General features: G+C 29.4%; 1 protein-coding gene across 1 annotated transcript in view; it reads right to left on the bottom strand.

Annotated features, from left to right (window-relative positions):
• LOC142319231 (mitotic checkpoint serine/threonine-protein kinase BUB1-like) overlaps nt 1-23,613 on the bottom strand; it is a 115,428-nt gene that overhangs the window by 2,645 nt on the left and 89,170 nt on the right. The window contains exons 16-20 of the mRNA XM_075356269.1: nt 22,354-22,523; nt 19,372-19,491; nt 16,408-16,535; nt 8,396-8,555; nt 2,889-2,995 (exon numbers count right to left, since the gene is read on the bottom strand). Coding sequence (XP_075212384.1) covers nt 2,889-2,995; nt 8,396-8,555; nt 16,408-16,535; nt 19,372-19,491; nt 22,354-22,523 — 685 coding nt within the window. The remainder of the gene's footprint in view (nt 1-2,888; nt 2,996-8,395; nt 8,556-16,407; nt 16,536-19,371; nt 19,492-22,353; nt 22,524-23,613) is intronic.

The following is a 23,613-nucleotide window of genomic DNA, read 5'->3' as shown; positions in this document are numbered from 1 at the left end:
ATTACAGAAGATATCTACATGTAATCAAGGGATTGACAAAGGCGCACTAATGTTCGGACAATAGATAAGATAGTATAAAGTAAATTTTACTACTATAAAGTAGTAAAGTATTTTACTAGTATAAAGTAAATGAATAAATTCATTTATTCATTCAATATCGTAGCAGATCTTAAAACACAACTATTTTCGTCTACACAAATAAATCAATATACTGAAAACACTATTGATTATCTATTTAGAATCGTATATATGATTTTTTTTTGGCTTTGTAGTTACAATTAAACATACCTATTTATGTGGCCTATGACACTCCCCATAACATACGATTCCAACACGGAGTCATACATCTAAACTGGTTCAGCCATTCAGCTGATACGGTAGAACAAATACACATATACACACCGTAAAAACATTACACTCCTTTTTGGGCAGTCGTGTAAAAAGAAAATTATTTTTTATCAAATGCAGTTTTTTCTTTAGCTTCTCAATTAAATAATTCATAAAAGATGCATGATAATTGACCAATTATCATTTTACCCTTCTCTACAATGTCAATGAAAATTATGCTTCAAGTATCCCAAAAGGTAGTAGCCATTACCTTTCCTACTGATGAAACAAGTTCACAGACTACAACCTACTGTTTTGACTTTCCCTGTTATGAAATTATATAAACATCCTTCTTGATTACAATGAAACAGTCCCAAACTGCGCTTAGAAATATTTACTCATTCACACTTTTGATATTGTGAACAAATGCAGCACTCATATTGTGGAAAGTTTTACGCATATGTATATTTGTGTAAAATATGATGCACCTATTTTTTGAGAAATTTGTCTTAGCATTCTCATGTACTTTCAATTTTCTACCCTCCATCACCATACCATGGATTTTTTTTTAATACTCAATGGAGCTGTAATCTAAATGGGCTGTCCAAAATGTTCAGCATTTTTTGTACTCATAAGGCCACTCTGAAAATAACCAAACCACTTGTAAACTGTTTTTATCAACAGAGCTGACTCACCATATTTTTATCCTGCTTGTCTTTAGTTTCCTGATGGATTTGCCTTTCAAAAAGTTATGTTTGATCAACATCCAAAAATCTATTATGTCCTCTTTCACAAATCACAATATTACTACTCTTCATTATAACCCACTTTTACTCTTAACGTAATATTAATAATCCTTAACATCTGCCAACAACAGACAATAATAAATGTATCTGATTGAAACGTGGTGCTGCTAGAGAAGATGCAAGAAACGTTGGATATTCAATAATGTACAAATACCATCTCTTGATTTGGCATGGAGTTATCAAACACCACTCATATATAGCCTTCTTTACAATAGGCGAGTCAATAAAACAAGTAATTCTAAACATTTTATATTTTGTACATTTTAAAAATACAAATTTTATTACAAACTATTTAATTTCACCTGAAAACATTTTAAATTTAAAACACTACATCCTGAAGGTGATCGCCATTTTCAAGTCAAACATTTATGTTTTCCATACACAACATAATACTTCCACAAACTGCAATAACTCCATGATGAATTTTCCTTTGAATTCAACATTTTTTGAAGAAGGAACAGTGAATGCCTTGCATATGAAATAGCCCACCAATAAAATACTACTTGATGTGAGAAGTGGTAATCTTGCGAGCCAAAGAATGTCATAATGTCTGAAGATAGTACAATATTGAAACAACTGTTAAACTACATTCAGTGATTATCCAGCTTTGTGACTGGTCACCCCATCTGCTGAAATCAGACATTTGAATTGAATTCAGGCTTCTTTCCCATTAGAGGAATAAGAATTATTCAGCTGTTTGGATAAATTGCTCTGATGTAATGTTTAGACTAATGGCATGGATGACAGTACTGCATCATTCTGACGAATATTGAAGTGGCATTAAACCAACTATAGTGCAATCATAAACCTGTTACTACTTTTGTAGAATGTTATCATAAAATCAGGTTATTTATCCATCCAATACTCCATTATAACTAAATGCTACAGAAGAATCTGTTGTTACCTAACAGATTCAAAAGTTTCTGAACAAAACTATGCTTATTTCATTTCAATGGATCACCCATTATTAACTTTTTTTTTCAACATACTCAAAAAGCAGGTAATTACGTAAGTGCCAAAGCAAAATTGGATTTTGTTTCAAAAGTCAAACAAGCAAGCTTGAGTTTTAGAAATCTTAAAATTAATACAATGGACAACTATAATTAACTTTCTTTTCATTACCTGATTTAAACAGGTAAATTCTGTCCAATTATTTACTAATTGAGCAGAAGGCTATATTCTTATTTCAGGATTTGAAACATCAACCAGAGGTGATACAGCTACATAAAGAATTGTACTGGATACAATCAAGAAAGGAGCATAACTTCTTTGAATTAAATTTATTGATAATATAAATCAAAAATAAAAACCCAGTACTGCTGCAGAGATTGGAATTGTGTCACGTTATCTTTTCCTTGTTTGAAACTACATATTATTAGATTCGTCAATGATGATAAAACTATTGGCTCCCATTAACATGGGTGAAAAGAAAGTCAGTCTCATACTATTGCTCATCACATAAAATGAACTAATTACATTTACTACGATGTTTCATTTTCAGAAAATTTACATGAAAATATTTTCTTTTAGACAAATACATCTTGACCACAATTTTTAATGTCAGTAAGTTAAAATACAAAGAGAAGAATGACTTATAGAACGATATGCTTTGACACTCTCAAAAATTAAAATAAGAATATTTTCATGGCAATAGTAACAAAATCATTTATATGACATTTTGATATTTGCTTATGCAAGATTATCAGGTATTCTGCAGCAACCTATAAACTATTCTGTTACTATAAACTATCATACCTTGGCAATATCGGTTGAAGAGTCCAGTCTCCACGCCGTTTTATTACTTTCATATAATCTCCCATTAGAAGACAGTATGCAGTACCAGCAAGCCCGTAATAATCAGTCTATTAAAAAATAACATCTTATTTACAGATTTGCTTTTAAAATTAATTACATGTTATATATGTTGAATTTAACATAATTAATTACTTGTACATTTGACAAAATTTCAATTTTCTGACAAAATAAGATCAAACTAATTACTCAACTGGAATTTCAGAAACAACACTGTCAGTAAAGAAAACTTTTATTTTAACATCTAAAAATAAAATTAAAATATTTGAAAATTATGTTTATCAGAAATAGAATACATGTAAAAATCAAACATTATGTCTACAGAAATTTTCGAAGTTAAAGCTGTATATTTAATTCCTCTTAAAATATACAATATTTATTTATGTTACATCTCAGAGGAGGAATTCAAACTTAACACTCATTAGGAACTTAAATTATAATTTATCTAAGTACCCTTTTTTAATTTTATATTCCAATTTTTGTACTTTGTCCACTAGTGTACTGAACTTACTGTGCATTACATTTTTTCAGCAAATCATATTTATTATTACTACTATTATTATATTAATTTACGTTTTTAAGTTAACATGACCTTGGTTTGTAGGTTTTACAGTCTTTGTTTTACACAAATATGATTTCATCTCTGCTTATTGAACCATATTCTTCCTCCACATACTGATTACTGGCACGTGACCTGGTTCTTTCAGTACTTTGAAGGTTCCAGTAGTATGCATAGTAATTTTAGTAGATCAAGCATATCACTCTTTTTGTCTGCTGTTACTATCCTTAATCTTGTAGAGTAGGTCCAATGGGATATTAGCCAATGTCTGTATCTGATTCCCCTTCCCCTTCTTCATGAAATTTACCTCACTGATATCTATCAGTTCATTCAGTGTCTCTTTAAATTTCATGGTCAAGGGATTAACCCCTTTGAAATCTCATTCAACAGATTTTGACACAATTTACTTCTTGTCCATCAGTAGTTTGTTTTCTGTTTGTAATGGCCTGCTCCATTTTATAAGTAGATACAAAATTTTCCCGCTTCATTGACACAATTTCAAATTTTAGAGCCTTGTGTTTTGAGATTTTATTATATTGGCCCATAAATATAGTGTTTCTTTGCAGCTTTTTCTATTAAAGCAAAGTCAGTATCATTAGGCAGAAATGAATGACCAGATACCATAAATTTGTGGTCTATAATTTTTACCTTCATTTCTGGATCCTCAACAAACCTTAATAGAGTCAACGCCATTTTAAAGTTTCTATTATGTCCTATGCATGCATCAGAATAAAGCACGATGTGTTTTGGTTTGCAGCATATTTCTTTTAAGTGAGTAGTAATGCAACTTGCTACTTCTTGAGATCCTCTGACTGCTTCAGTCTCATCCCATAAATATATACAAGCTAATGATTGGTTGAAAGAATGAATTCCAAGATTGTAAACATACATATTTATTTTATAATATGCTGTGGATGTTGTCAGTTTAGGGAATGGCAAAGCCTTCTGTAAATCAAATGTGGCCACATACAATTCACTAGATGCATTTTCTTTATCAGACTTCATACAGTCTCTACATTTCTGAGCTCTAGCTGTGCAGGTCTCTTTCTAGTTTAATTGCTGCTTTCTTTGTTTCATCTCTTTCATTTGATATCTTCAACTGTAGTTCATGACACGATCAAGTATTAGTGGTAAGGTGGCTTGAAGTGTAAATTAAATTTTATAATGAACACATGGTAATAAAATTCTCTTTTACAGGGGTCTTATTTTCCTGTTGACATTTCTCCACATATAAATCATACATTTTGAATCCATTGAGATCCGGTTTGAGATATTTCATGTTGGGATTATCCTTACGTGAAAAATGACTTTGAAAAGCAGGAAATGATAGGATATGATTAACAACATGTGAATCACCAATAGCTTTAACTGAAGAGGATTCAATACAAAAACACTAGTTGACATGAGAAGTACTAATCTGTAAAACTTTTTTTATGCTTTTCTATTTAGCTTACATAAAAACAAGAACATGATAACTTAAAAACTTAAAGATTAAACAACAAAAAAAATTATAAACAGATGACCCAACTGTCAGATGTTATAATATATAATGTAGATAGAATGTGTTAGATGAGTTATATCTTTGTGATGTCTAGAAGTGGCAGTAGTAAAGCAAGCATATTTATTTAGTTTTCCAGAGGATTTTTTTTTAGCTAACTTTGATTATTGTACATAAACATACACTAATAATATGTCATCACGTTGAGGTTAATTTTTCTTGAATTTCTATTTTATAATATTTTCATGAAATTTCTATTTTTTTATGAGAACTGATAAAAGTTGAAACATAAAAAATTAAAATAAGCAGAAATACATTTTTTAGAATCAAACTGAACATTTAAAACTAGAAAACAACAAAAATAATGTTCATTTTACAGAGTATATTTTTTTGGTTACTTACCTAGAATTTCAGAATGTTTGAGGGCATAAGAAATAAATTATAGTTTATAATAGAGGTTTGTGGAGGCACGTTCCATGCTAGACATGACTTAATATGCATGGAGACCATTTGTCAGCTTGATATTATTGGGTTAACGCTTGATCTCCAAATTAATTGGTAAAGCCGAGCTGCATCGACCCGAAAAAAGTTTTATTACATATTTGGCAAAATAAAGGACTGCTGAAGGGATGTAATGTTCCGCTTGGACTTTCCTTCTTTGTGTTTATGTTTAGTTTTATTGTTATTTTGTTTTATAGTTTGCTAAACTGCTGTTTTTTTCTGTTTATTGTTGTTTGCTTTTTGTTAGTTAAATTTTATGTTATATTATTTATTGTTATTATTTTTTTAGCATTTTTGCGTGAGTTTTATGATTCGTTGGGTGTCAAACTCATTTTTACCTTTCGAGTAGGTAACACTTCGTTCTTAGAAAGTTATTCAGTCGTGTTTGAGATTTGGCAAGATGTGTTTTATTTGGAGTTTATGTTAGTAGTATACCAACAGGAATGTCGATTGTGGCATTTGCAATGGTGGCATCCTGGCTGAGGCTAGACTGAAAGATGTCATTGCCGAGGTACTGAAGATGACCTCCGGTAAAGCCCATAAAGGCTAGGTACGAAGGGTAGCTTGGCGACCAAAACCGTCACATGAAGGGTGTCTTCCCCTATGGGGTCAGTATAACCAACCTTAGTGCAAAAATCTATTTTTTTTTTTCATTTCTCATGGCATTACTTTGTTCCAGATGTTAAAAATTCCTCAGTATATTTACTAATAATTTACTACAAGTACATAACATTTTACTGTTCTCTGGTTAATTAGTGGAAATGTGTTCAGAAATAAAACTAATTTATAATTTTAATGGGTCATTGACTTTTTTATAATGTCCAGAAATTCCAGATTATTACTTTCACTGTCATTAAATTATGTAAAATATATACATGTATGCAATCTACGAATGTATGTCACAACTTCTAAATATAAAGATAAATATCGATTTTTTTTACAGTCACGTTTTAAGATGAAACAGTGCAATTCTTTATATCAGCAGATGTTATTAACAGGTTATAACGTTGACAAGAAGCTCTCTTCTTACACAAATAGTATATGAAGTAGAATGTAAATGTGAAAATATTATTACATGGAATATTCCATTGAAGATATTTACTAATAAACTGTAAATACGACACAAGAAAATCAATAAATCTTTCACAAAAAAATTAAATAAATCTGTACAAACAACTATAACATTAATTCTCATTACATCAGAATATACAATTGGGTTTTATTAGAAGATAACTGGCAAATGATAAAATATAAATACCCAGAAATAAGTACTTCACTTCCAACATACAATTTAAATATTTTTATTTCAGAAGTAATTAGGCTGTAATGTAAATGACCTTCCAAAAATTATGATGCAGAGAAAATACTTTTACTAACATCAGATTTCAAAGCTAGACTTTGAATTCTTTACAACAAGCACATGCACATAAAAATGTATTTGGAATAATAATGCAATTTTGTAATAAAATTGAAATAGCAAAAGTAAATATCCTTCCCCATGGAATAACAAATCTTTTGTGAGTAAGATAAAATATTACTACATGGAAAAATATGTTAAATTTCAAATCAGCCCCTACTCTATGATGTTAGAAAAAATTGTGTGTTTAAGACATTAGAAAAATGTATGTAGTAGAGTATTAAACTGCAAAAGCAATTTAAGAATATTTTCATAAGAAAAAAATAATTTAATTGAATGAAGGATGCTAATGCCATCATAATATTTTACTTCTGAAGAAATATTTCTGAAATTTCAACAAATTATTTATTCCACCAATCATTGAGCTCCGCTTAAGCTAAAAAAATTCAGCTTTAAATATACAAACCATCAAAATGACAGGTCACACTTTTAAAGCAGTGTAGATAATGTGTGTCAATATTAGAGTAAATTATCTCATGTAACACTGAATGCATAAAAAGTTTGCATTAAAATAATATTCTAAAAAACTTGCTATAAAAATAATTAATCTGAAAGTGGATGTGGAGAATAATAAAGACCTTCCTTATTATCTGTAAAAAGGAGAAAATTAGGACTAAAAAATTAGTAAAGGTAAGAGAGGTGACACACACATTAATGAAAAAATGAACTTATATTATTTCAGCCAAAAAATGGTGAAAGCAAGAAGCAAGGGAGCAAACAAGCAGAGAAAAGTTAATTAATCCTAAGATTAAAAAATTAAGCAGCAAAGCATAGAAGGAACTGCAATAGTGAGTGAATTAAACGACAGTTAAAAATGTCAAAATGAAATGAGAGATGCTGGAAGACTATAAGATCGCAGCAGAAATATTGAAGGTAGTGAGTTACTGTAATAGTAGACTTTTCATAGCAATAAGAAAAGTAAGTAAATTCTGTATTTGGACTGTAGCATGTACCCAAGAAAAAAAATCTGAAGAATAAACATATCTTGGAACAGTGTTTTTGCAGGAAGTAATATGAACAATATCAACGCAAGTGTGGAAAGGGCAAATTCTTTTAGTTAATGTAGAATTTGCTGTACAGAAAAAAATTTAAGCAATGAACTAAAAGTTAATGGACAATAACTAATATGTATGTGCAAGATATTAGGCAGAACCACCGGAAATGGTAGAGAATATAATCAGCAGAATTCAAGGAGCAGAAATGAAATATAAAAGATAGGTTTAATGAGAGAAACGTAAGAAACAAAGTTCTACAATATTAGAATGATATGGAAAGTATTCAGAACAAAAATTTGGCCAAGGAAAAACAGGAGGAAAAACTGAAAGAAGCAGTGAGCTGTATGAAGCTATCAAGGAGGGATAGTTAATGGATGGGAAAAGAAAAAAAGGAGTAATGGCTGGATCGACCTGAATAAATTTCAAGCAGGAATGATGACAAATACATAAAATTACATTGATATCAGTTCGTTAACATACCTGATAAGTCCAAGGAAGATTTTCTTTCATTTCATTACATTGAAAATCATCTGTGGTCACAACTGTAGTAAATGTAGTTCCTTCTGGTAATAGAGTCATGTCAATACTTCTACCAAAATCTATTAGTTTTACACTGAATTTTGATAAATCATTTGTAGGCCTAAAACAGATAAGTAATTATACAAATTATGACAGACATATCAAAAATTTATATTATTCTTTAATCAATAATTTAATTCTATAAAAATTTATAATATTATATATACATATGGAATATGCTAGTAATTGCTTCTATAAAATCCTTGGGCTCAATGAATCTTACTAAGAATACAGGACGTTAGGGGAAGTGTAGTATTTTCCTTTAAAATTTACATTAAAGAAATAATTTAATTTACATTAAATAATTTAAGTTAAAGAAATTTGAACACAAATCACATGCAAATTAAAAAAAAAAATTATAAAATATTTTTTTATTTTAAATTTAAAATATTTTTTATTTCTTTTCTCATGATTGAGTGATACATCCTCGTTTAGGGATGTATTTATCCACTGGTGCTTGGATAATAATCTTAAATGTCTTCTTGAAATCAGATTTATAAACTGAGCTCATATCAGTTATGAGCTAATAAGTTTTTATCATCGCTTTATTAAAGTTTATTTCATTTTTTTATTACAAAATCATATATTTTATTCATGTATCTTGAATATATAATAATGAATACAAAGAAGGCATTTGAAAATTATTTCTTTTTCATACCAGTATGATGGCAATTAGCTACTGAGTGTGGTGCTGGACTAAGGACATTGAAAATAATTAATAGAAATTGGTTCCATTTAAAAAATATTTTGGATCTGTTTCACATTTGAAGGTCCTGTTCATTATTTCCAGTAGATGATTTGTTGAAAAGTGATGGATACATCAATATTCTGAAGGAAAGGGTTATGACACAACTTCAAAACAAATTCCTACAAGGCATGGCATTCCCAACAAGATTTGGCACCATGCCATCATACTGCCAAAAAATTGAAAAATCTTTCGATGAACAAAATATTCAAGTGCTCCCTTGGCCAGGCAACTCCCCAGACTAAAACCCAATTGAAAATTTTTGGGCAATAGTCAAAAAATGATTCAAAACTAAATTGTACGATAAAAATTGACCTCATAAAAGCAATAATATCAGTATGTTTTAATGATAAAGAAATTAAAAAAATTTGCAGTACACCTGTCAATGCCAAATTGTGTACATGAAGTTACTAATAACAACATAGGGTATATTAATTATCAGATACAAAGGTGGGGTGAAAGGTTCTGGGTCTCACACATAGATTGTATTAGTATGCTAAGTTTCTTGATGGTATTATATGATTCCATTCTTCATTAATTTATTAAAAGTTTCAAGATACTGTATCTCTTAGGTAGTAGTATTAGAGCACTGATTCTCAAACTTTTTCGCCCACCGTCCACATTGAGAATAACAACTTTCTAGCGCACCCAAAATTTTTAAACTTACCATCTGTTAAAAACAGCAATTGCAATTATTGTTTTTAAACGTAGCATATCCTATTTCTGAGTTGAAACTTACATTTTAAATGAGAGCAATTAAATTGCATCTTTAATCATATCTGAAAGTATTTTATTAGAATTGCTTTCAAAAAAATTACAATTGTATCTACACAGTTATATAACAACACAATAATTAAAACAAAGCTTTCCACTGAAGAATTATACTTACATTAATGTGAAGAATGAATCTGATGTGCTTTAACGAATTTGTTAGTATCAGACTCAGATTTACTTAAAAACAGCCGTACATTGCCGCGTTCGGTAATATACAAATGATTTCTCTTTTTGGTTATCAACATTGCTACAGCACTATATCTATGTTCAGACAAATAAGACAATGGGAATGCTAGCAGAAATCGTTGAGCAATCGACCATAATCCAGGGTACATTTGCGGGATTGACTTTTGCAGCCAAAATTCTTGGAAGCCATTCTTGAATTTTATTTTTATTTGTTAGTTTGTTGTCTTTCTATAAGTTATTCTTCTAATTGGGATGATCATGCTGTGTTGATATTTGAAAAAGGATCCAACATCCAGTCTGGTATGTTCATATTTAAAATGATCTGGAATTGTTCTTTGAAATCACCATAGAGGTTCTCCAAGTGTTGGCACTATAAACAAGCAGTCGTTGCTGTTGAAGGATACTGCTGATAAATTAGGGAAGTTATTAAATTCATGTCTGCCAATATTTCTCTTGTGTAACAGCAGTTAGGCTACCAAAGCAGCATCAACATTTTTTGTTTTAATCAAGTTCAAGTCGTCTCCTTGAAGCAGAAGATTAACATCATTAAACAATTTATATAAGTCTGTCAAATACACAATATCATTCTTCGATTAAGGATTGTCGCGCAACTCTGTGTCTTTGTTTTCCAAGAACTCTATCACAGAGTCAAACAGATTGGAAAATCAAATCAAACAAGTATTGTTTAATAGCCAGCGCACTTGTATGTGAAGCAGCAAGCAGTTGAATTCTCATCATTGGCAACACAAAGCTCACTAAATAATTTGTCATTCAGTGAGTTGCTTCTGATTTTAGTAACTGCTCTGATAACATATTGCAGTGATATATGCAGGTGTTCACTCAGGTTTCTCACAAGCAAATGTTGGCAATGAATGATGCAATGTACAGCAAGCACATCTGTAACTATATTTTTAAGTATGCTATGAAGCCTTTGTGATGCCTGATCATAGCTGAAGCGCCATCAGCAGCATTGACATAATATTCTTCAAAAGAATTTTCTTATAGTCACAAAACATTTCCAGTGTATTATATAAATGGTTTCTCTCTTTGCATCTGTATCTAAATTTCTAGCAAATAATAGTTCTTGTCAGATTTTCTCATCTTTGATAAACCTCATGTATGACAACAATGCTTCATTAGTTGGTAAAGTGGACTCATCTAACTGAATTGAAAATTGGCAAGACTTTAGATGATTGCATAATGATTCTTTGATTTTTCAGCCATCTCATCAATTCATCTTTGCACAGAACTATTGCTCAGAGGAATTCTTCGGATAATATCTGCCGCTGCTTTACGAAGCACAATGGTTATTACTTCTTTTATTGCCAGTAAAATTAAATCTTCCCCCATAGTGTTTGGTTTCCCTGTTTTAGCAATTAACAATGAAATATTGTACGAAGCTTGAAGTCTGTCACATTGTCTTGCTGGGAAGCCTGAAAAAGGTTTTGATGTAGTTGGCTGAGCTACGTACTTCTTTTACAGGTATTGAAAATTTTTGTCTTTCTTATCTGAGTGCATTTTATAAAAATGATCTTGTAGCCTGGAAGGCTTCATTGCTTTACTGAAAAGGTTTTTTGACAAATAAAGCACACTGGCAATGATGAATTTGTGGGATTTACAATAAATCTGTATTTAATATATTCTGCACTGTACTGTCATTTCTTCTTTTTTTCTTCTAACTTCACAAATATGCGAGTAAAAGATTGACCTTAAAAAACCTGCTACTGATTGCACAGGAAAATGCTAATGAAAATAAAAGAACAATTACTGCCTTTATATAGGTTTGAAATACAACATGCACTGACAGGTAAAAACATGCAATTACTCATTTACTGCATGTGACAGAATTCGTACTGAGCAAGTTAGAACAAGCACCGATAATACTGTCAATTCTGCAGGATTGGACAAATCGTGTTGTTTAACTCATACAGTCCTAAAGTCATATAAAAATTGACTTAAGCATTGATGACTTAATTAATTTAATAAATGTTTGAGAAATGCTATATGATTCATAAACTAAACGGCATTTCAAACAGGATGATGTAAGCTGTAATTTGGTATAAAAACATTTAATATCGGATTATTGGTTAGTTTATAATTCATGTTCAAAAATTAAAAATATGTTTGTTTATTATTTCCTACTTCAATTTTATTTTGTGTTGCATATGTATTTTCTGTCACTTTTTCTTCATTTCTTCATCGATAATTGAATAATAATGTTTTGTATATAATAAATACTCATTTGTTTTGACATATTTATTATAAGTAGTCATCAAAATGATACATTTGGCGACTGCTACACAGAACAAAGATAGGTTCGAACTTGAATTAGTAAAAAGTGGCTGTATAACAAAGAATATAAATCGATTTAATTTTTTTATTTTGTACTACTACTCATTATACACTGGTTCAAAAAAATTAAATGGACACCTATATATTACAATAAAAAATTATTGTATTTAAACTGTTTTAACTTTGCAACCAAGGGGCTTAGAGAAATGAATAAAAAAAGAAATTAAAGCTTGAATACTCTACTTTTGCTTTTAAATGTTGTCAAATTAAAAATCAGTGAGAAGAAAAGGTTTAATAATTTGAAAGTCTTTCATCAAGTGCTTGGGGAAACAAAATTTTTTCAGTAAACTCCATTAAAATTGTTTGAAAGCTTAAGACTGAGCTTTAATTTCTTTTTCTGTATGTCTTTCTACGATTTTTCTGAACTAAAATATTCCACTTTAAAGATAAAAGGCCACTTTTGACTTTAATGATGCATATCTCCCGATCTAAGTAATGTATTGATACAAATAAATATCGAAATTAAAGGGTTTTGATCTAGCTTTAATGACAAATCATGAGATCTTTATGTATTGATACAAATAAATATCGAAATTAAAGGGTTTTGATCTAGCTTTAATGACAAATCATGAGATCTTTATGTATTGATACAAATAAATATCGAAATTAAAGGGTTTTGATCTAGCTTTAATGACAAATCATGAGATCTTTAATGCAACATTCCAGTTTTTGGATTATGTTCATTTTGTGCCAAGATATTAAAATCTTTAGTGATTGAGAATATAATATGATCTTAGGTTAAGCTGAGAGTGTGTGATACATGATGCAGTCTTAATCTTTAAAGATTTCAATACCTCGGCACAAAATGGACAAAAGTAAAAAACTGCAGCGCTACATTAAAGACCTCACAATCTGCTGTTAAAGCTAGATCAAAATCCTTTAATTTCCATAATTATTAGTATCAATACGCTGCTTAGATAGGGAGATATTCAGCATTAAAAACAAAAGTGGCCTTTTCTCTTTAAAGTGGAATATTTCAGTACATAAAAATCATAGACATACAAAAAAAAAAATTAAAGCTAAAGTCTTAAGCTTTTAAACGATTTTAATGCAGTTTACTGAAAAAATTGTATCCCCTATGTGCTCGATCAAACACAAAGAAACATTTTCAAATTTTTATAACTTTTCTTCTCACAAATTTTTTTTTAATTTGAAGATTTTTTAAATCTGAAGTATACGAGGTCTTTAAATACAGTAACGATACTGGTTCAGAAAAACTTTTTATTTACAATCCAATTAATTATATATGGATTCTTTCACCTTCGAAATAGTTCCCTTGGGAAGCCACACAAAGCTTCAAAAGGTTTTCCCACTCTTCACAGCAGTGTTGGAACTAAGAAAACGGAATAATATCCTTTAGATGGTCAGTTACATTTTTTTAATGTTTTCTACTATTCCAAAATGGTGTCCTTCGAGGTATTTTTTTAAAGTCAGGTTTTTTTTAAAAAGTCACGACTCAAGTCAGGTGAATAAGATGGTTGAGGAACTACAGGAATGTTTTTCTTTGCCAAAAATTACTTAATTGAGAGTGTTGTGTGACAAGGTGCATTGTCCAGTTGTCTTTGATGGCTGGTCTCATGTGGGCAACTCTTTTCTGCAGTCTTTCAAGAATTTCTCTGTAAACATATTGATTTACAGTCTGTCCTGCAGGCAAAAACTCCTTATGGACAATGTCATTACTATTAAAGAAACAAATTAGCATGGTTTTGATTTACTCATTTTTGCTTTTTTAGGATGTGGTGACTTTGAAGTATCGCACTCCTTGCTCAGAGTTTTGTTTCTGGGTCATATTCAAATATCCTAAATTCATCACCAGCAATAACATTTTTTAGAAAATCAGGTTCAGTTTCAATTTGGCCTAAAAGATCGCAGCACACTTCCACCCTGCTGTTTTTCTGTTCAACAGTGAGATTTTTTGGGGCCAATTTTGCAAAATTTTTTCATATCCAATTCATTTTTCAAAATTTTATGGACTGTGGTATGGTTCAAATTCAATTGTTCTGCAATCATTCTGATGGTTAATCATACTGTATCAAGTCTCTAATTCACTCAACATTGTCATCACTTTTTGATGTTAATGGTCTTCCAGAGCGTGGATCGTCTGCAATTGATTCCTGGCCATCTTAAAATGCTTTAAATCACCTAAAAACTTGGGCTTGTGACAGAGCATCATCTCCATATGCCCTTTTCAATTTTGAAAACATTTCAGTAGCATCCTCAACAAGTTCAATACAAAACTTGATTCCTTAACATTGCTCATAATTACTATCACTCATTTTGTAACGCACAAAAAAACTCATTTCATGAAGTTTGTTTACATCTCATGTGGCAACAATAGACTAAAAAATATTAATATCTAATATAAATCAGCTGTTCATATAACCAAATGTTTACTAGTAACTTTACAATATTGCCACTTTGGCTACCAAAAAAAAAAAAACTAATCTCGTTACTTTATTTGCAGACCTCATACTGTCAAAAAGTTGAGTATTCAAGCTTTAATCTTTTTTTTTATCTGTCTCTCTAAGCCTCTTGGTTGCAAGTTAAAGCAGTTTGAATACAATAATTTTTTATCATAAAATATAGGTGTCTCTTTAATATTTTGTACTAGTGTAGTAGTTATTTAATTTTAGTTAGAAATATCAGGAAAACTTAATTTTTGCCTTTTTTTAATCAGCCATTGCCTTCCTAGACTGCCTGAACACCCCCAGTTTTTGTGGGTCTTCTACCGCCCCCCTGAAAGCCTCCAGCACTCACAACGAGGTGTTAATGCCCACTTTGAGAACTAATGTATTAGTCTTAGAGTAAATGTATTAGTAGTCTTAGAGTAGAGCATTGGAAAATTAAGGCGCTTTTTGAAAAATTGAAAATTCATGCAGTGATTAAACATTTTTTTTTGAAAGGCTTAAGTGCAAAGGAAATTAAAGAATAACTTGCTTGATATGACATTGGGAGACTCTTCTCCATCAAATACAACAGTTAAACACTGGGTCGCAGAGTTTAAAATGGAATGAACATGCACCAGTGATGGACCATGTACACAATGTCCTTTTGAAGTGACGCCAGAAATGATAGAAAAAGTACATAGAATTGTTTTGACAGATCGCAAAGTGGTAGTGGACAAATCAGCAAAATCTGTAGCCAGGTCAAAAGAATGCATGTACAATATTTTGGATGAACAAGCTGCTCACTAGATGAGTGCAGCATTTGCTAACGCCTGACTAAAAACAGTGCCAAAAAAACATTTCAGGCAATTGCCTTGACCTCTTTCAGTGCATTTCAGAGGAAGTTTTACATTGATTTGTGACAGTTGATGTGAGTGATCTGGCTGATCACTACTATCACTTGTTTCCTAATCTAAAAAAAATGGGTTGGATGGTCGGGGATTTTCAACCAATAATGAAGTTATTGCTGCTGTGAATGGTTCTTTAAGGAGATGAATAAATCAACATTCAGAACTAGCATAAATGCTTTTGTGGATTGCTGGGCTGTGTATGACCTTAATGGTGACTATACTGAAAAATAAATCAATGTACCCAGAAAAATGTTATTTTGTTATCCAGGTCCAGAACTTTTCACCCCGCCCTCATATTCACAAATTGAACAGTTATGATGTTTTTATCTAAATAAAGCTACTTTTTATTAAATAACACCTGTGTTAAGATTAATTTGCATGCTACTGTATAAAATATACATCTTAAGACTAAAAATATCAAATATCTTTGGTCCAGGAAAAAATAAGAATGTAGTAATTAGAATAATTTAAAAATAAAAAACTTCCACTACTTAAGATAGGCCTCAAGAAAGTCTCTCATAAAAAAAAGTGATTCCAGTACTACAGTAATAAAATACTAACAATTCATAAAGAATAAAGTTGTCAGGTTTGATGTCACCATGTATTATTTTACACTTATGAAGATGTTCCACAATACTGAATATTTGAATGCATAGTAATGTTGCAACAGTTAATTTCAACGACTTTCCCTGTAAAAATAAACAAATAAAAAAGATACAAACATTAAAATTAACTGTAGACATATTAGACTATGTAATACTTATTTTGTGAATCCACAACAAACAATGAAATAAAGTAATTTGAAACATATAAGGTATAAAACAAATGTTTCTATGATAACTACATTAACAAATTTTAATATGACAAAGTCAAGATGGCAATAAAAAATATCTTTAATTAACAAATAGTACTTTTTATTGTTATAAATAATTTATCACCTACAAGTGACCAGTAAAATCCAATCACTACAGCTGGTTATTTTTATTTTTCCAAACGATAATATCTCTTACTATAAATGTGAGCTTGAATTTCTACATAGTGTAATAATTAAGTTCCCATGCACAAGACCTTAATGCATACTTAAAAAACACACCTATGTAAAAACATTTCTTATTGCCTTTATTCAATAAAGTAACCAACCATTTTCTTTTATACAGTGTTTGTATTGTTACTTCGCTCCTTCACTAAATTAAATACCTGAGAAAGCATTTCCTTTAGAATGCCTAGTCCACTCATCAGTCTTCTGATGACTGTTGAACTGACACCCTCAAAGCTTGACTCCTTCATCATTATTCTTATTTTAGGAGGGAAAAAAATTGGTGTTGCTAAACATGGCAAGTAGGAAGGATAGAATAATAAAGAAATTCCTCATAGTTATTATCTTAACTATTCATGCAGTGTCATGAAGAAGACACTGCATGAATTTCCACCAGGCCTAATTCAATAAATTCAAGTGATCAATTTAAGAACTCAATAAATTCTTTATGAAATTTATCATTCAGAATGATTTTTCTGATAAAAAATGTATGATGAATCTGGTGATAAAAACCCGCAGACAGCACTGTTTTCACTTGTGATTTCTGCAGCCTATTTTCTAAGCTTTCAGTTTTTTTTTCAGAATCAGCCAGATTACACATTGATGTTTTGTTGTCTTATTATACATGAAGCATAAACTCTAATCAATTACTACAAATCAAGTTTTAAAAGATATTTATTATAATCAATGTTTTTAATGAATTCAGCCGATGTAGCACATTGATGTTTTTGTTTTGACATTAACAAGTGAGCAATGAATTGCACATACATTTTTTTTCAAATGTTTGTCTTCATTTCATTTTTAACTTAAAAAAAATAAACCTTACCAAATATTTTAACTCTTGACTCTGTCATCAGGAATAGCTTGAAACTTGCACAACTTATAAAAGAAATCCTTTCTAATTAGTATCACCAATAGATAATGTCAGTAATACAGTTATGATATCAATCATGGAATACAACTGTCAATTGTGTACAATATTAACCTATTCATTGAAATACAAGAATATTTTGAAACCAGTACCATTTTAACAGTGATTTAAGTTCTTTACATAATGTATTTTTTACTTCTTTCCAATAGAAACCAATTATTTTTTTCAAAATTTAATTGTTAATTTTCATTATTAACAGGTTTTATTATGTAAGACACCTAGAATTCCTTTCAATAATACATCACAATTTCACCATTGTGAGGATGTAGAGCAAGGTCACTCTCAATATCTCAAGATTTCACCGAATTAAGGTCTTATTTTTCTTAGGGACATTTGTTAACAATTAAAAAAATAATATTTCCATAAAATGATTTTGCAAAATCGCTCCCCACTCCCAAAAAATGCTCTAACTAAACTAATGGCTAGGTGGGTATACTGTGTCTGCGTCATTAGTACCCCCTCTCACCACAAGGAGCACTAGTGTAGCTCTGATAGCTGCTATGTCGCTGATAGCTCTGATAGCGCTGATAGTCGAATGCTATGTTGTGACATCATAGGTGAATGGTAGTCAATTAAATGAATAATATTTAAAGTGTAAAATAGTATTTCAAGTGGCCAATAGTACCACCACACCTGCGTAAATGAAATACGGTATGCACACATGCTTTAGTGAGTCACTGAAATAAATAAACCAAAAATATTATATTTAAATAAAACTATAAATATTTTTTTTAAATTAAGTTGTGTGTAAGCTATGGATCAGAAAAAAGCCATGAAATGGAAAATTCCTACAACTGTGTGGTCAGATTTTTTCTTTTTTTTTTTATTAATCTTTACCAAATTGTTCAATATTCTAAAATAAAATATCTTGAAAAATGCATTTATTCAAATGAAATCAGATCCATCTGAAAGTACTTTTCCTACCTTTAATTTTGCAATAACAAATTAACTTACAAGTATCCAGCTCAGAAGTACTTTTTGGACAACATTAGAGTTTTTCCCCAATATTTGAAGTGTTTTGAGAGAAAAGAATAAAAAAGCTACTGAGTCTCAAACATCAGGTTCATTTTTCCGTGCTTTTTTTATGTATTGAACATGACCTAAACATGGAATTATCTATAATGTGTCTCCATTTATGGGTTAAGTGATTATCTTAAACTTTTTCCTCTAACATTTTTCTCTAAAGTAATTTCTGGCCGAGCATAAGCAATTTTTGCCGGTCACTTGAGCCATTTTATATTTTTCCCTTTCAGCCTTCAGAAACCCAATTCATGTAACTTTTTTGTTAGAAACGTTAGTTTTGATCTGTTACATCATCATGCCAAGTTACAGATATGAATTTTTCTGAAAAATCACCTGTTTTATGTCTAATGCTCCTAGCCAAATAGAAAACATAATTTTTTTAAATTATATATTCCCTTTTCACAGGTCCTCAGCATCCTGTAGGCAAATTTACAGGCACAGGTACCTGGTAAACTGTATTTTTTTGGTTTTAATGATACAATAATGAACAAATATTCCAAAAAGTTTGGTTTAATTAATGTAATATAATACTTACTGTTGCTAACTTCACTGCATTCACAACATTAATAAGACTTCCATACCTTCCACATTCAGCTTCCAAAATACTGGCGTTGTTGAAAATATAAGCTCGATTAATTTCAATAAATCCATAAAGCTGAAATGTGTGTAGACATCCATATTAAAAACTAATTAATTCATATCAGAAATTAATTTTCTTATATGCTTAACAAAAGTACATATTTAAACTTATTTACAGAATTATGAAAATGTGTACAATTTTGTTAGGTTATAATGAAACATATGAGTCGATCAATAGAAAAATTTTTTTTTTAATTGTTGATAAAGATAACTTTAACTTTCAACTTGAAAGCAGTGTTTAAAATGTCTTTGTTAACTAACTGGACAGATATTAACCTGTTTATGTTGTAAATCTTATCTAATTGTTAGATGTTTGTTAACATTTGTCACTTCCCAACACAAAACTATACTGCACAATACAGAATAAAAAATTGAAATCCACTTGCTAATGGCACCAGTAAAAATAAAACAATTTTGTGGGAGAAAATTGTTCTTGAAATTAATGAGATAACTTTAGTCTTCTGAAATAAAATTTATAACTTTTTTCTAAAATAAATGTTTTTATAATAAATTTTTAATAAATAATTTTATGAAATGCATCATACTGATTTTTCTTAAAGATTCTTCTTTTTTCTTTTTTTCAAATCAAAAGAATAGCTTTTTATAAAGAAATCTTTAGAAGTGTGACTACACAGTTTGGTCCATAAAAATCATCATCAAGTTCAAGTTCTGGAAAGAATACACTAATAAGGAAAAAATCAAGTTAATGCCAACAGATGGTAAAGTACTTGTCACTGTGTTTTAGAATATGAAGATATAATTCTTATGACTTTTCAGAGGATAAAAGAATAGTTAGTAACCAATGTACAGTAAAATACTGTTAAAACACCTATAAAATACTGTTAAGTTTCCACCTATTCAAAAACATCAAGGAACAGGACGTAAAGTGTTTTTCTGTTCTGTACTAGCACTCACCAACATACTTCAAGCAACACAGTAGTTACTAACAGAAATCAGCTGAAGACTGCTTTCACATCACTTTGTAATAATAATTTAACAAAAAATAAATTTCAATTTCTCAATCCTTAATCTATTTTCTAAACAGTTTTCCCCATGAAAATAATTTCAAAAGAGAAAAAAACACACACACACTATTTTTTTAATGACTAAAATTAAAATTAGGAGTTTAAAAACAGCAAGAAAAAAATTAAAAATTTTGATTTAACTTTATTTTTCTAAATAAATTACTAAAATTCTATTTTTTCAATAGTTTTATCACTTTATTTTAAACAAATTTACTTTTTATACAAATTAAAAATGATATGAAAATTTTTTCTTTATGTATAATAAATAGATAATTTTGAGAGATTAAATCATTTTTTATGGATAAATTAGTACATGGGGTTAACTGACAAGTGGTATAAAGAATCATGTTTTACCCATTATTATACGTCCAAGTATTATACATACAGCATATGTATAAAAGACATAGTATTGTTCTGTTCAGTGGTTTCTTACATCTTGAGTAAAAAATAATTACAGACATCAAAATACGCTTAAAATTTAAGAAATAATTTCATCTAAATAATTAACTCCTTAGACACTTTTTTGAATCAGCGCCTGCTTTTACAAAATTAATTTCTAGATGGTAATATAAATTTGTTCTATAATACCATATATGTATACTTCATAAAACTCAATACCGATATTAAATCAGTGGAATTAATATCTATGTGCTTTGATTGCTTTTCCATTTGCAATTTTTACATCTTTTTATTATATACTCCATTTACAGATCCAGTAAGAAATAATTTCATCCAAATGCCTTAATTAATTTCTGAATTAAGTTTCTGAATTGAATAATTAAGTTGAATTAGTTTCTGAATTGATGCCAAAATACATGATCATATTTGTATAAGTATCATATAAACTTAATTATTCATTTCAGAAATTAATTAAGGCATTTGAATGAAATTATTTCTTACTTTTTAACTCATTTTGATGCCGGTTCCATTTTTTTAAAAATAATTATTATTTCATAATTTTATGTTTGATTAATAACAAGTTATTCAGTGGAATTAACGTGTTCCTTTTTGAAAATATAACGCAGCTGTCTCTACTAGTTAAAGGCCATTGGTGTTTTGTTCAGCCCCCTTGGCATGAAGCAGAAATAAATTTGTGGTACTAGTTTTCATTTTGTGAGCTAACAATAAAAATGAGACAAAGAAATGACATGGAGTTCACTGATTTATTAAATAACTTGCATTTTGGTGAAGATACAACTGGCCAATTGGAATTTGAAACGTTTAAGACAAAATAACTCAACTTTTATGATTTTATTAACGATACAACATATCTTATGTAGAAACTCACACTACCTGCCCTGCAGAATACCATATAACATCATCTAACATGATGCATACATATAGAATATCAGGATTCCCATTATCCCTACCTACCTGCCAAATGGCAAAAAAAAAATTTTTGTCAATTTTCAGTCCAATTTTTTGGGTCTAAAAAGTTTTTTCAACATCATGGTACCAATGTGAAAAGCAGCTGCATTGATTTCAACAATATTCATTTCAACTGGATTAATAGGAAAAACATTATGCGTAAACAAACATAAAAAAAAAAGAGTTGAATACATATAACTCCTTTTTTGAAGTTGTTTGTATTTTTATATAAATATATATATTTCTACATAAATAGTATGATTGTGTTTCTAATTATTTTAATTCATCCTCATGTATAAAATAATAATAATATACCTTCAACAGTTAAGTGTGAAAATCTTTACCTTTGTTTATAATTTAATCATATATGGTAAAAAAATTGCTGAAAAGTAAGATCTAATTTTATCCATATCTAAGAAATAAAAGAAGCAGAAATTTCAAAATAAATATAAAAATATATTTTATATACAATGAACTGTACTAACCACAGGTGAATTAGCAAGTCTTTTTTGTATTTCACAAGCAATATAGTATTCCCAAAGAAATGGAGGTTTTTGAAATTTTAATGCAACATACTGGCCTTTGTGCGTTGCTTTTAATACTCTAGCATAAGATCCTTTTCCTAGTTCTTTTCCAGTATCATATTTCTCTTTCCCTGCATAAAAGTAATAAAAACACATTAGTTTACCATTATAATGAACAACATACTCTACATTTTTATCAAGTTTTTGAAAATACAGAAAAAACTAAATGATTAGATGCGAGTACAGATAAACATTATACGTACCCATTTTTTAAAAATAAATCTTTCTATTTATTGTTTCACTTTTTGCTTCCACGTTTGGTACTTTTGCAGAGACTTTTAAGTCTCAACTTTCATTAGAGCAATTTTAATAACAGTATATTAAGATTAAAATTTAAAAAATATATATATGTATATTAATATATATAGTTACGATTACCATTTTAGTCACTGAAATTAAATGAATTATCTTGCTGTTACAATCTGTTGATAGGTAATAAAACTACTGCTTTTGGTACCATAATTTTAAATATATTTTAAAATATAGATTTTAATAATTTAACTTATACTTTTAAGTTAAATTATGTGTAGTGTGTTTGTATTATTTCCATAATCCAATCTCAACATGCAAATATTATAATAAATTTTAATTTCTCACTCTTGAGAAATATATATGTACAAAAATATAATTAAAGAAGAAGCAAGACTTGAACATGATGACTGAAGTAAGTAAATAATGCATTTAATTAAATTATTAATATTTATATTTAAAAATATATTTAAATTATAGTACCAAAAACAATAGTTTCATTATCTACCAACAGATTGTAACAGCAGTAGAATATTTTAACTCATATCAGCAACTAAAAAACAAAGAAAAGAACATGCTGATAAAAAAGAAATTTCTGTGAAAAGTACTAAGCATATAGGAAAAATAAAAGCAATAAGTGCAAAAGATTATTTTAATAGATAATTATATTTGCTTCCTAGGAAGCAATTTGTTAACAATTTTGTTTTAACAATGTATAATGTGTATGTTACATAAAAAAACAACAAAAAAGCAACAGCAGTACAGATAAATATTAAATGATTTTACCACACCATTACTTCACTGAAACAATTTTCTGGCTGTTCCAGTCAGCAACCACAAATATGATTAAAACTACTATCTACCAAAAATTTGGTTGTAATCTTAAAAACAATTTTGTACACTTTTATTATT

This window comes from Lycorma delicatula, chromosome 2, assembly GCF_047948215.1.
Source record: "Lycorma delicatula isolate Av1 chromosome 2, ASM4794821v1, whole genome shotgun sequence".
Classification (NCBI taxonomy): Eukaryota; Metazoa; Arthropoda; class Insecta; order Hemiptera; family Fulgoridae; genus Lycorma; species Lycorma delicatula.
Note: the sequence above shows the minus strand (reverse complement) of the source record. Positions and strands in the feature narration are given on the sequence as shown.